General features: G+C 38.3%; 1 protein-coding gene across 8 annotated transcripts in view; it reads left to right on the top strand.

Annotated features, from left to right (window-relative positions):
- ARL13B (ARF like GTPase 13B) overlaps positions 1–13454 on the top strand; it is an 82309-nt gene that overhangs the window by 19348 nt on the left and 49507 nt on the right. For 6 of the 8 annotated variants that reach the window (XM_054249084.2, XM_054249086.2, XM_054249082.2 and 3 more), the window contains one exon: positions 9029–9278. The exons of the other annotated variants lie outside the window; for them this stretch is intronic. In XM_054249084.2, the coding sequence (XP_054105059.1) occupies positions 9208–9278 (71 nt within the window). In that variant the 5' untranslated portion in view covers positions 9029–9207. The remainder of the gene's footprint in view (positions 1–9028; positions 9279–13454) is intronic. 8 annotated transcript variants of the gene reach the window in all.

Below are 13454 nucleotides of genomic sequence, written 5' to 3'. Positions count from 1 at the left end.
AGGACCTCTGTATCATTAAATGGCTTTATATCATACATACTGCATCTCATTGAATGTTGGATATATATCATATATATTACATCAGATTGAGTGTATCTCATTGAATGCTGGCTAATCTTTTTTTTTTTTTAATTTTTAGTTTATTAGGGTTTTTTTGGTAGAGATGGGGTCTCCCCATGTTGCCCAAGCTGGTCTGGAAAGCCTGGCCGCAAGCTCTCCTTCTGCCTTGGCCCTCAAGGGTACTAGGATTACAAGCATGAGCCACCACGCCCAGCCCGGCCAGCTAATCTTAATGTAATGCTTTGTGCTACAGTATAGCAGTGTCTGTGCTTAGTGACTTTGTTGGGCACCTAGAATCACTAGTCATGCATCCAAAGTGGGTCCCCGACCCTGGGGCTGTGGCCTGTCAGGAACCAGGCTGCAAAGCAGGACGTAAGTAAGCGGCAGGCCGGTGAGCGAAGCTCTGTGTTTGCAGCCTCTCTCCACCGCTTGCGTTACTGCCTGAGCGCCACCTCCTGTCAGATCAGTGGTGGCATTAGATTCTTAGGACCATGAACCCTATGTGAACCGCACATGCAAGCGGTCTAGGTTATGTGCTCCTTATGAGAAAGAATCTAATGCCTGATGATCTGTCAGTGTCTCCCCTCACTCCCAGATGGGACCATCTAGTTGCTGGAAAACAAGCTTAGGAGTCGCACTGACTCTACATTATGGTGAGTTTTGTGTTACAATGTAATAGTAATAGAAATAAAGTGCGCTATAAATGTAATGTGCTTGAATCATGCCGAAACCAGCTCCACCCTCCAGTCTATGGAAAAACCATCTTTCACAAAACTGGTCCCTGATGCCAAAAAGGTTGAGGACCACTGATCTAAAGGGTAAGAACTGAGAGAAAAGCGTAACGTGTATTTGTTTCTGGAAACTGACGATTGCAGTAAGATATCATGCTTACTAAATAGTGGAGGGCGTTTATTAACAGGTTGCAAAACTCACCGTTGGAGAAAAGCATTTTCTCATCTCAAATGCTACGGTATAGCATTAAGTACCTATTATTGTGGATGAATTTTCCTAAAGCCTGGAAAATTGTTTATGTGTTTATGCTGTCTTCTATGTTATGTCTTCACAGAGCGCTCATCATCTTTATTTAAACCAGTGTTCAGCAAACTTTTTCTGTAAAGGGCTTGATAGCAAATATTTTAGACCGTGTGGTCATATATTCTGTTTCCGAACTACAAAGCTTTGACACTGTGGTGTGAAAACAGCCATAGATGATCTGTATACAGGCTGGGCTCAGTGGCTCATGCCTGTAATCCCAGCACTTTGGGAGACCGAGGCAGGCAGATCATGAGGTCAAGAGATCAAGACCATCCTGGCCAACATGGTGAAACCCCGCCTCTACTAAAAATGTAAAAATCAGCTGGGCATGGTGGTGCATGCCTGAGTCCCAGCTACTCGGGAGGCTGAGGCAGGAGAATTGCTTGAACCCGGGAGGCCGAGGTTACAGTGAGCCGAGATTGCACCACTGCACTCCAGCCTGGCAGCAGAGTAAGGCTTTGTCTCAAAAAAAGGAAGCTGTTGTGAAAACAAAAAATGGAATGAATAAAACCTAGTATTTGAAAGCACAACAGGGAGACCGTAGTCAATAATAATTTACTTGAACATTTAAAAACAACTGAAAGAGTAACACAAAGAACAAAGGCTTCAGGGAATAGATGCCCAATTTTTCATGATGAAATCATTATGCATTGCACGCCTATACAGAAATACCTCATGTACCTCATAATATATACACCTACTATGTACTCACAAAAATAAAAGAGGAAAAAATAGCTATCATGAATAAACAAATTAGCCAGGCATTCATTTGCCTGTGGCACATTTCTAGTCTAGCTACTCTAGAGGCTGAGACAGGAGGATGGCTCAAGCCCAGGAGTCTGAGATTACAGTGAGCTGTGATCACGCCACTGAACTTCAGCCTGGGTGACAAAGTGAGACCCTGTCTCTAAACACACACACACACACACACACACACACACACGCACGCAGGAGGATCACTTGAGGACCATCCTGGGCAACATAGTGAACACAACTCCAAAAAATTAGAAATAAATAAATAGAATACGAATATAAAGAAGAAGCTATTGTGGCACTACAGATGAAAGAAACTGAGGGTTTGGATTTAGGCAATGGCAATGCAGTCAGAGAGGAGGGAGACACGTCTGAAAAGAAGCTAGCAGATAACTTTTTCTCAATTTCACATGGAAATGAAAAAAAATAAAAGGCCGAAAAGTAGGAAAAGAAGCAGAGATAAAAGACCAGTAGACATTCTTTCTAGTTAGATAAGTGGGACAACATAAAAATATAAAGGCAAGAGCAGACTTAAATCTAGGAAGCTTCAAATAGTTCTATGAAATTGGAGTCTTAAAAAGATTTCCAAGTAAGAAATTGAAGAGTAAATATGGGATGAAGGACAAACAGAGAACGGGGGTGGGGCTCAGAGTTGACGGCAGCTTTGGCGTTAAGCATTTTGGACTCAGAAAAAGGACCTGAGGGATATGTGGAGGTGGAATACATAAGGGAAAGGAAAGAGGATGTGCTGAGCACACTCAGTACACATAATAAATTAGGTAATCTGATTAGCACATTCTTAGGTGCCTGTGTCCATGAATGTCAGGCTTTACCAGAATGGATAAAAGGAGGTTAGATAAGGGGTCATGGCCTCCAGGTCAAATCTGGTTTGCCACTTGTTTTTGTATGGCCCACAAGCTAAGAATGTGATTTGCATTTTAAATGACTGAAAAAAATTAAAAGAAAAATATTTTATAATACATGAAAATTATAAAATTTCAGTGCCACAAATAAACTTTCAGTGGAGCTTGGCCATGCTCATTTATATATGGATTTTAAAAAAAATTTTACCATAATTTATACAAGCCACAAATTTTTCTTTCTTTTTTTTTTTTTTTTTTTTTTTTTGAGATAGAGTCATACTCTGTCACCCAGGCTGGAGTGCAGTGGTGCGATCTCGGCTCACTCAACCTTCGTCGCCTGGGTTCAAGAAATTCTCTTGCCTCAGCCTCCTGGGTAGCTAGGATTACAGGTGTGTGCCACCACGCCCAGCTAATTTTGGTATTTTTAGTAGAGAACGGGGTTTTTGTCTGGTCTTGATCTCTTGACCTTGTGATCCACCTGCCTCGGCCTCCCAACGTGCTGGGATTACAGGCGTGAGCCACTGCGCCCAGCCCTCAATAGCATCTTGATATAAAAACAACACTTCTTCCTGGAACTTTTCTTCTTCAAATCGACTTCTCTTCTTCATGGTTGCCAGTAATTGTATTAGTTGGACACAGGTTCAGTTGTTCTGACAGAGGCTGAACTAACAGTGGTTCAGTGAGATAGAGGTTTTCTTTCTTTCTCATTAGAGCCTGGGCAAAAGTAGTCGAGGACAGGTTTGGCAGCTCCGTGGTGTTAGTGATCTGCTCTTTGTTCTTTTGCTTTGCCATCCCCCTGTGTTCTCCCTCAGCCGCATGGTCAAAGGCAGTTCACTACAAAATGGGCATTTCAGCTAGAAGGAAGAGGTAAAGGGGAAGGGGAGGCCATCCTCCTTTCCTTTAGGAGCTGAGCCAGGAGCTGCTGCATCATTTTAGTTCACAGCCATTGACTAGAAGCGGCGGTGTTCTGCACCTGCTGTTCATCCTGGCTCATTGTCAACTAGAGAGGGACGATTATGCATCTCTCTTCCCAACTCCGTGTTCAGGTACCGCTCATTGCTGGTTTGAGATGGGCCTTGGTTGAAGCATTTACACTGTGAAGCTGGCAGATACCGCGCACGTATCAGGGCTTTCCTCCTGCAGATACTTAACAGCACGTCACTAGCAGCCTCCTCTCATGGCCACCCCTGCCTGCCATAGTAGTTGGGGATTGTAGTCTGTCATAAGCAGTCATGAGCCTAGATTTACAAAATCTGGGATTCTCTGACTGTCAAATGATGTTTCCTAATAGGGAACTATTGTTATTTTTGGTATGCAAATTACTTGTGTGGCTTGGTCCCTAGCATTGTTGGATATTCACATGTCTTCATTATATTGTAGTTACATGTGAAGAGAAAAAAGCAAATTATAGTTACTTGTATATATATGTGCGTGTGTGTGTTTTATATGTAGTTATTATATATATACATATTTCCCCAATAGACTAAGAGCACTATGAGATCAGAAGATGGATTTTATAAATCTTTGTATTTCTAGAACCATGCATATTACTTAGCTTATAAGAAATGCTCAAAAATGTATTGATTATATATTTGCATTTTATTTTGGACTTTATAGAGATTATGTCTTACCACGTATCCTTTACTGAAATTCTCAGAATTGGGGACCATATATCTTTGTGTTCCTGGTTCTTGTGTGATTTCTCATCTATAAGAGGCCCTAAATATGTACAAGGATAGATTGATAAATATATGGAAGGACAGGAGAAAGGATGGATGTATGGGACAGCAGCTTCAGTTATCTCAGTGGTTTGGTGGTGTAGTATCGAGCCCTACATGCTTTTTGCTGAGTTTTGAGGATACAAAGACATGGTCCCATGTGTTGAGAAGGTATTAGCTAATGTGAAGACTGCAGAAGACAGAGTATTATGTTAGAGGTAAAGGTGACAGTAGAGGTAGGAGGAATTGTCAGAGAAGGATTTATGGAAAAGTTGTAGCCAAACATTTAAATTGTGAAACACAAATGCTGAGTTAGGAACCTGAGGAAGGAGTAGAAGGTGTTCCATGTGTCAAAAGAAACAGGCTTTGGAAGTCCTGAAGACCTTTGTTTGAGGCCTGCCTCTGCCTGCCATGTAACCTTGAAAAAAATTTCTTCATCTGAATTGGCTTACTGGGCATAGTGCCATCATTTTATCTGTGCTTACATTGCTCCCTCTGCCTAAAATATAGTTCTCCGTTCTCTGTTACAATTATGTAGCTTTTATGTGTTCACTTGCAATGAAGTCTTCATTCCAAGCTTTTATTTCTGCTCTGAAAGCCTTTCTAGACCATAACTCGCCCCTCCTTCTTTTCACCTTCCTTCCCTTGAATTCCTATACACTATCGTCTCTAGGTTATTTTGTTTAAAGAACATAACAAATCCTGTGTTGCTCCTGTTAGTATTCTGCTTCTCTGTATTACATTGTACCGTGAGGACAGCAGTCATATCTTACTCATCTTTGCACCCTTGATGCCTCACAGAGTCCTGGTACCAGGAGGTGTTTGATACATGTTAGTCCCCTTATTCCTGTTTCAGCATAGCTGATTTGTTTCACTGATGATTTCCTGGGATTCCTCTCTATTCGTACTGAAAGACAGCTGCCTGTTCTATTCACACAAACTAGTTCTGGTTAGGCTTAGACCACATTTTAAAATGTCTAGTGCAATCCTGTTTCTGGGAAATCATGCTGCTTATATGTCTACCTTTACCTTTTTCTCTTTCTAGATAATGAAAGTATTAGCAAAAGTATGACTTGTAGTGGCTCTTAAGTTTCTCAGGTGCTGTGTAAACTTCCCTAAGGTGTTTACCAAGAGATTGGTGTATTGTAAGCTTGTTTCTCAGTCACACATAAGTCCAGCGAATGTGTTTCAAATGAATCTGTAATAGCAAATGTTTTGCTAAATGTGGGAATAAGACCCTCTAAACACCGGTGGTGTTCAATAGAACTTTCTGCCATGATAGAAATGTTCCTTATTGGCTCTGTCCAGTAGGGTGGACCACTAGCCACATGTGGCTTTTTTTTTTTTAGCTCTAGATGTTACCCAGGCCGGTCTCAAATTCCTGATCTTAGGCGATCCTTTCGCCTCTGCTTCTCAAAGTGCTGAGATTACAGGCCTGGGCTACTGTACCCAGCCACCACATATGGCTTTTGAAAACTTGAAATATGACTGATACAACCAAGAAAATGAATTTTTAATTTAGTTTATTTAAATTTAAAAAGTTTCATGTGTCTTGTGTCTATTGTTCTGATCATGCAGCTCTGAACAGTGTCCTGTGGGATAATATTTATAGTGAATTCCACTGATGAAGAAGAAATGGGAGAGACAAACATGAAGCTTGAACTCTTCTCTACAGCCATGAGTCAGCAGGTTCTATGAATGGTTCATGAGTTCTTTCTTTTCTCTTCCTTTATTTTCATGGCTCTCTGAAAAGAGGCTATCACCGTCACTTCCGGTCAGTCTAGAGACTTTGCAAGATGGATCTTAATAAAACACTATTTCCGTCACCTTAATTCCATCATTGGTCTACCAGATCTTTTCAGTGGCCCCTTGTTCTCTGTCTTCAGGACGCTCTTCTGTTTGCGTTCATGATCCTAAGGATGTGCTGCAGGCAGTGTTCAGTTAGTTCTTATTCCTTTACTCTGCCGTTACCCTTCCTCTTCTGCCTGGTTCACTCCTACACAGCTGGAAAGCCTAAACTCCGTCTCTCCTAGGACGTCTTTTATGATCCTTGGGTATCTTAAATCTCTTGCTGTCATTATCACTCCTTGGCAGTTCCTATACATCCTGTACCTTCTTCGTGTTTTCATAGAAATCCAGAAAAATTCACTGACGTATTTACTGGAACAGCCAAAATAGGTTTCTCTAGAAAAAAGGAAATCTACTTTTTGTTGCAAGCTGCCCTTAACGGTCTCTTCGTTGCAAATATAGCTTTAATTTGGCTAATTAAAAGAAGAGTGGTCTTATTATTTATAGCTTCTCTCATTCTTCTAAGCTCTTCTATTCTCTGAGTGTTCGTGGTTTTCTTTATAACTCCAGATGTTGTAACAGCCCCTGTGGATGGCTATGGTATTGAAAGGTTGACATTTTTCTTGTTTGTAACTTGGACAGTAAATAGCCATAAAGGCAAGAGTTTATTCATTTATTAATTCAACAGACGCTTACTAAGTACTGATTACATGCTAGGTGCAGGTGTTATATCAGGGGAAAAAAGATTCCTATCTGCATGGAGTAAATTTCTAGTTTGATATTCTGGCCTGTTGCCAAACCAGTATGCTTTGATACAATATCTATTGTGTAAGTCTGCGCATAATATGTAAGTAAGTGTATAATATGCTAAATATCCCTCTTGGTGCTAAACCAGTATGCTTTGATACAATATCTATTGTGTAAGTCTGCGCATAATATGTAAGTAAGTGTATAATATGCTAAATATCCCTCTTGGTGCTAAACCAGTATGCTTTGATACAATATCTATTGTGTAAGTCTGCGCATAATATGTAAGTAAGTGTATAACATGCTAAATATCCCACTGGTGCTAAACCAGTATGCTTTGATACAATATCTATTGTGTAAGTCTGCGCATAATATGTAAGTAAGTGTATAACATGCTAAATATCCCTCTTGGTGCTAAACCAGTATGCTTTGATACAATATCTATTGTGTAAGTCTGCGTATAATATGTAAGTAAGTGTATAATATGCTAAATATCCCACTGGTGCTAAACCAGTATGCTTTAATACAATATCTATTGTGTAAGTCTGCGCATAATATGTAAGTAAGTGTATAACATGCTAAATATCCCTCTTGGTGCTAAACCAGTATGCTTTGATACAATATCTATTGTGTAAGTCTGCGTATAATATGTAAGTAAGTGTATAATATGCTAAATATCCCACTGGTGCTAAACCAGTATGCTTTGATACAATATCTATTGTGTAAGTCTGCGCATAATATGTAAGTAAGTGTATAACATGCTAAATATCCCTCTTGGTGCTAAACCAGTATGCTTTGATACAATATCTATTGTGTAAGTCTGCGTATAATATGTAAGTAAGTGTATAATATGCTAAATATCCCTCTTGGTGCTAAACCAGTATGCTTTGATACAATATCTATTGTGTAAGTCTGCGCATAATATGTAAGTAAGTGTATAATATGCTAAATATCCCACTGGTGCTAAACCAGTATGCTTTGATACAATATCTATTGTGTAAGTCTGCGTATAATATGTAAGTAAGTGTATAATATGCTAAATATCCCACTGGTGCTAAACCAGTATGCTTTGATACAATATCTATTGTGTAAGTCTGCGTATAATATGTAAGTAAGTGTATAACATGCTAAATATCCCACTGGTGCTAAACCAGTATGCTTTGATACAATATCTATTGTGTAAGTATGCGTATAATATGTAAGTAAGTGTATAATATGCTAAATATCCCTCTTGGTGCTAAACCAGTATGCTTTAATACAATATCTATTGTGTAAGTCTGCGCATAATATGTAAGTAAGTGTATAACATGCTAAATATCCCACTGGTGCTAAACCAGTATGCTTTGATACAATATCTATTGTGTAAGTCTGCGTATAATATGTAAGTAAGTGTATAATATGCTAAATATCCCACTGGTGCTAAACCAGTATGCTTTAATACAATATCTATTGTGTAAGTCTGCGTATAATATGTAAGTAAGTGTATAATATGCTAAATATCCCACTGGTGCTAAACCAGTATGCTTTGATACAATATCTATTGTGTAAGTCTGCGCATAATATGTAAGTAAGTGTATAATATGCTAAATATCCCACTGGTGCTAAACCAGTATGCTTTAATACAATATTTATTGTGTAAGTCTGCGTATAATATGTAAGTAAGTGTATAATATGCTAAATATCCCACTGGTGCTAAACCAGTATGCTTTGATACAATATCTATTGTGTAAGTCTGCGTATAATATGTAAGTAAGTGTATAACATGCTAAATATCCCACTGGTGCTAAACCAGTATGCTTTGATACAATATCTATTGTGTAAGTCTGCGCATAATATGTAAGTAAGTGTATAATATGCTAAATATCCCACTGGTGCTAAACCAGTATGCTTTAATACAATATTTATTGTGTAAGTCTGCGTATAATATGTAAGTAAGTGTATAATATGCTAAATATCCCACTGGTGCTAAAATGCGACAGCACTCTTCGTGTCATTTTACTTGAAAAATTAACATGACCAATTAAAGTCTAAAGTTGTTTTTTTTTTTTGTATAATTTTAAACAGAATGCCCTGAAGATGTAGGTCCTACTGTTGGATTTTCAAAAATTAACCTTAGACAAGGAAAGTTTGAAGTCACCATCTTTGACTTGGGAGGTGGAAAAAGAATTCGGGGAATCTGGAAGAATTACTTCGCTGAATCCTTTGGGGTAATATTTGTTGTGGATTCAAGTGATGAAGAGAGAATGGAAGAGACAAAAGAGGCTATGTCAGAAGTGCTGAGACATCCTAGGATATCGGGAAAGCCTGTATTGGTGTAAGTAATGTTACTGGAGTAAGTAATGCTACTGGAGTAAGTAATGCTACTGGAGTAAGTAATGTTACTGGAGTAAGTAATGCTACTGGAGTAAGTAATGCTACTGGAGTAAGTAATGCTATTGGAGTAAGTAATGCTACTGGAGTAAGTAATGCTACTGGAGTAAGTAATGCTACTGGAGTAAGTAATGTTACTGGAGTAAGTAATGCTACTGGAGTCAGTAATGCTACTGGAGTAAGTAATGCTACTGGAGTAAGTAATGCTACTGGAGTCAGTAATGCTACTGGAGTAAGTAATGCTACTGGAGTAAGTAATGTTACTGGAGTAAGTAATGCTACTGGAGTAAGTAATGTTAGTGTCACCGTAAAGGTAGGGACAGTTGCATTGCCACTGAAGAGATTTACATGTTACAAACTATTGAATAAGCTAAAATAATCATGGTTTAATATACTAAAATGTATGTAATTAACTGGGAGTTGTTAATTTACTGAGGCCTTGTTATAATGCTGTCTGTCGGTGAAGAGGGCTTCTGCGAATTCTTAGATATTCAAATATGAGCTCATTGTTTTATGTGATAGTTTCCTTCTTATCGAATTTGTTATTTTGAAATGCTCCATTAACAAGGTTCTAAAGTATCTTTTAATTTTTTTCCTCTTTTAGTAACTCGTATTTGGCTTTTGTCCTTTTTTTCCTTGAAGAATATTCTTGTTTAAGAGTTATGTAAATGGTTTATTTTTCTAATACTACATTGATTTCTCAGTTTTCACTTCTACATTTCCATGTTGGGCATGTGATTGTTATCAAATTAAACGTACACTCATATGATTTCATCCGTATGGGTGAACATTTTTAAGAAACTGACAAAAAACTTGTGCGTTACCAGCCCTTATAGCATTTATGCACAGTGAACAGCAGATGGCGCTATGACTGTGTGGCATCGCAAACAGAACTCGGAACAAACTGCCTTTGCCTTCTGGCTTCTTTTACCTTGTTCTTGTGGTTCATTATTAAGGATTTAAAAAAAAAAATCAACCTATCATGTGCTTAGATGAAAAATTATAGAGTTTCTCACTGGTCTTCAGTAGTAAATGAACACTTTTAAATGAGACAGTTTGGAATCTCTAAAGTTAAAACAGTATTACATCATTTGCTGGTAAAGTTTATACTTTTAAATTTTTACATATTTAGTTAGAGAAGTTATTTGATTTGTGTAAGCAATTCTCACGTTTATTGAATCTGGAGGAAAACTTATAACAGAAATTTCTATGAAGAGAGAACTTTGCTGAACCCCATAGACTAAATTGTGTTTACAAATGTTTAAGCAGGGAATCAGTGATTTCTAGAATAAAGTAAAAAAATTAGTGATGGTTATTTGTAAAACAATATTTTGTACTTTTTAAAAAACTAGTCATTTGCGTTTTTTCATTTACTGTTTTATGGATTTATTCATTAATACATGCATTAATTCAACAAATATTTATTTGAGCATCCACTATTTACCAAGCATTGCTGGGGTTGGGGATGTGTTTGGGAATAAAGATAACAAAAATCCACATTAGATCTCAGCAGCTTATAATTCTAGAAGGTGAGATACACACTAAATATAATTAACCAGTAATATGTTAGATGATAAGTGTATTGAAGACAACGAAGCAAGTAAAAGAATATCAGAAAACCGGTGGTGGCAGCGATGACGAGGGCACGTTGCTCTTATAATTAGGATAATCCTAATAGGCCTTATTGAGAAGCTGACATTTGAAGTGAGAGAGTCAGTCATGCAGATACCTGTGGAAATGCCTCAAAGCAGGGGTATACAGTTGTTAAGTGACTACACTGATTACTGAGTAATCAAATTACTATCAGCAAAATATCTACTTTGAATTCTGTCACCTATCTCAGCTAGTGAATTTCCTGAATAGAAAAGAAAATATAGAATTACTGTGACTGCTTCACCCTTATAAACTAAACTCGTAGTTAGTGAGAACTCACAAAGATATAAGAATTATGGACAGTCTAATAAGTTTGTGAAATATAGAATGGTTTGCCATTTGACTTTTCTCATAGGAGTTTTATAATCATAGAATTTTATTACTAAAGGTAAACTGCTTTTTGGAAGAAACATGATTTGAAAATATACAAAATGTATACAAAAGTACACATTCTTGATAAATTTCAAAGATATAGGGAAAGGTTTTTTATTGATATTTAATAGTTGTACATATTTGGAAAAGGATGTTTAAAAAAGTGATTGACTTACCATCCAGAGCCAGCCTCTGTTAGCATTTTGATGAATTTCTATGCACATATTTATGAGACATGTAATGCATACAGTATTTATATAGTAACTAAAATTTTAGATCTCACTCTTTTTTTTAATATGTTTCTAAACATCTCTCCAGTGTCTGCCCAAGCCCCGTATTTGAAAGTTCTCCTGTTTACCTTTTTCTCTCTGACCTGCAGTTAATTTCTCTTAGTGATATTACTGTCTTCATATTGTTTGAATCTCTTCACTGCTCCTTCTTCCCTTTCCTTTTCCCTCCCTTCAGTTCCTCTTCACCAATCCCACGTCGAAACAGTCCCTGAAGCAGTAACCCAGTCCTGCCCGCCCTCCAAGTTCTCCTCTACATTGCCAGCGGTTCTCTATTTGATATTTTCCAAATTACAAAATATAACCAGTGAAACAATGCAAGAAATGTAAAGAATATCAGGATACTTTTAAAAATACAGGTTTGATAATTTTACTATTTCTTTGCTTAAAGTTCTTCAGGTTCCTCTCATAGCTCCATGCCGATAAGAATTTTTTTTAAACTGACATAATCCCTACAACTAGAATAATGCCTTGCATAGAATAGGTCTGACACTGACAGATCTGCTGTATCATAAGTAGGAAAGGCTGGTGGCTCAGGCCTGTAATCCCAGCACTTTGGGAGACTGAGGCGGGTGGATCACGGGGTCAGGAGATAGAGACTATTCTGGCCAACATGGTGAAACCCCGTCTCTCCTGAAAATACAAAAATTAGCTGGGTGTGATGGTGTGAGCCTGTAGTCCCAACCACTCGGGAGGCTGAAGCACAAGAATTGCTTGAACCCAGGAGGCAGAGGTTGCAGTGAGCTGAGATTGTGCCACTGCACTCCAGCCTGCCATTGCTAAAGAAAGAAATAAATAAAAATAAGTAGGAAAGATGTTCCGCGGAACTGTGCTAAGCTCAGTGCCAGGGGATAGGAGTTGTGGAAAAGAAGCAGGAGGGGATACTTGTCTTAGAGTCGGGTGACAGTGCTCTTTGTTTCACAGCTTCCAGATACATTTACAGCATCTGATTTCTTCTGCTCACCCCTTTTGTGAGCCTGAACTGGTTGAGGCAATGTGCAGTGCCTCTTAGAAGTCATTTTAATGCTGGGATAACTTCCTTCTCCTTCCCCCAATAGCAAGCAAACAGAAAACAACAGAGCTCTGAAAAGGTTCACTCATTTAATAGAAGGAAATAAACCTAAAGATTCAGAATATTTTCTGTAATCACAAAATTACACATTGATAGAGCCAGAATGATTTATCTGTGGGAAGTAGAGTGGATGGTCACAGTAGCAGGTTATGACAATCTTACTTCTTCTCTTCTTTCTCCTGCACGCAAGGCTCACAGCATGTGTGATTGCAGACAATGCCTTGACCGGTGTCTCGGTCTTCTTTCATGCTGCTGGTAAAGACATACCCAAGATTGGGAAGAAAAAGAGGATTAATTGGACTTACAGTTCCACATAGCTGGGGAGTACTCAGAATCATGACAAGAGGCAAAAGACACTTCTTACAGGGCAGCGGCAAGAGAAAATGAGGACGATGCAAAAGCAGGAAACCCTGATAAAACTATCAGATCTTGTGAGACTTACTGACAACCACGAGAACATTATGGGGGAAACTTACCCCCATGATTCAAATTGTCTCCCACCAGGTTCCTCCCACAACACAGAATTATGCGAGTACAATTCAAGATGAGATTTGGGTGGGGACACAGAGGTAAAACCGTATCAGTGAGATTTTACTTGATGTCACAGACTGGAGGTTTTTCTTGAAAAGTCAGAATCTGAATGTGATTGGGTTTCTTTGTTTTATTAGCTCTGAAGTTCTTTTTGGCAATTATATAGCATTTATTAATCAGCATAATATTTTAATTAAAATCTTCT

The sequence above is a fragment of the Callithrix jacchus genome, chromosome 21 (genome assembly GCF_049354715.1).
Source record: "Callithrix jacchus isolate 240 chromosome 21, calJac240_pri, whole genome shotgun sequence".
Lineage (NCBI taxonomy): Eukaryota > Metazoa > Chordata > Mammalia > Primates > Cebidae > Callithrix > Callithrix jacchus.
Note: the sequence above shows the minus strand (reverse complement) of the source record. Positions and strands in the feature narration are given on the sequence as shown.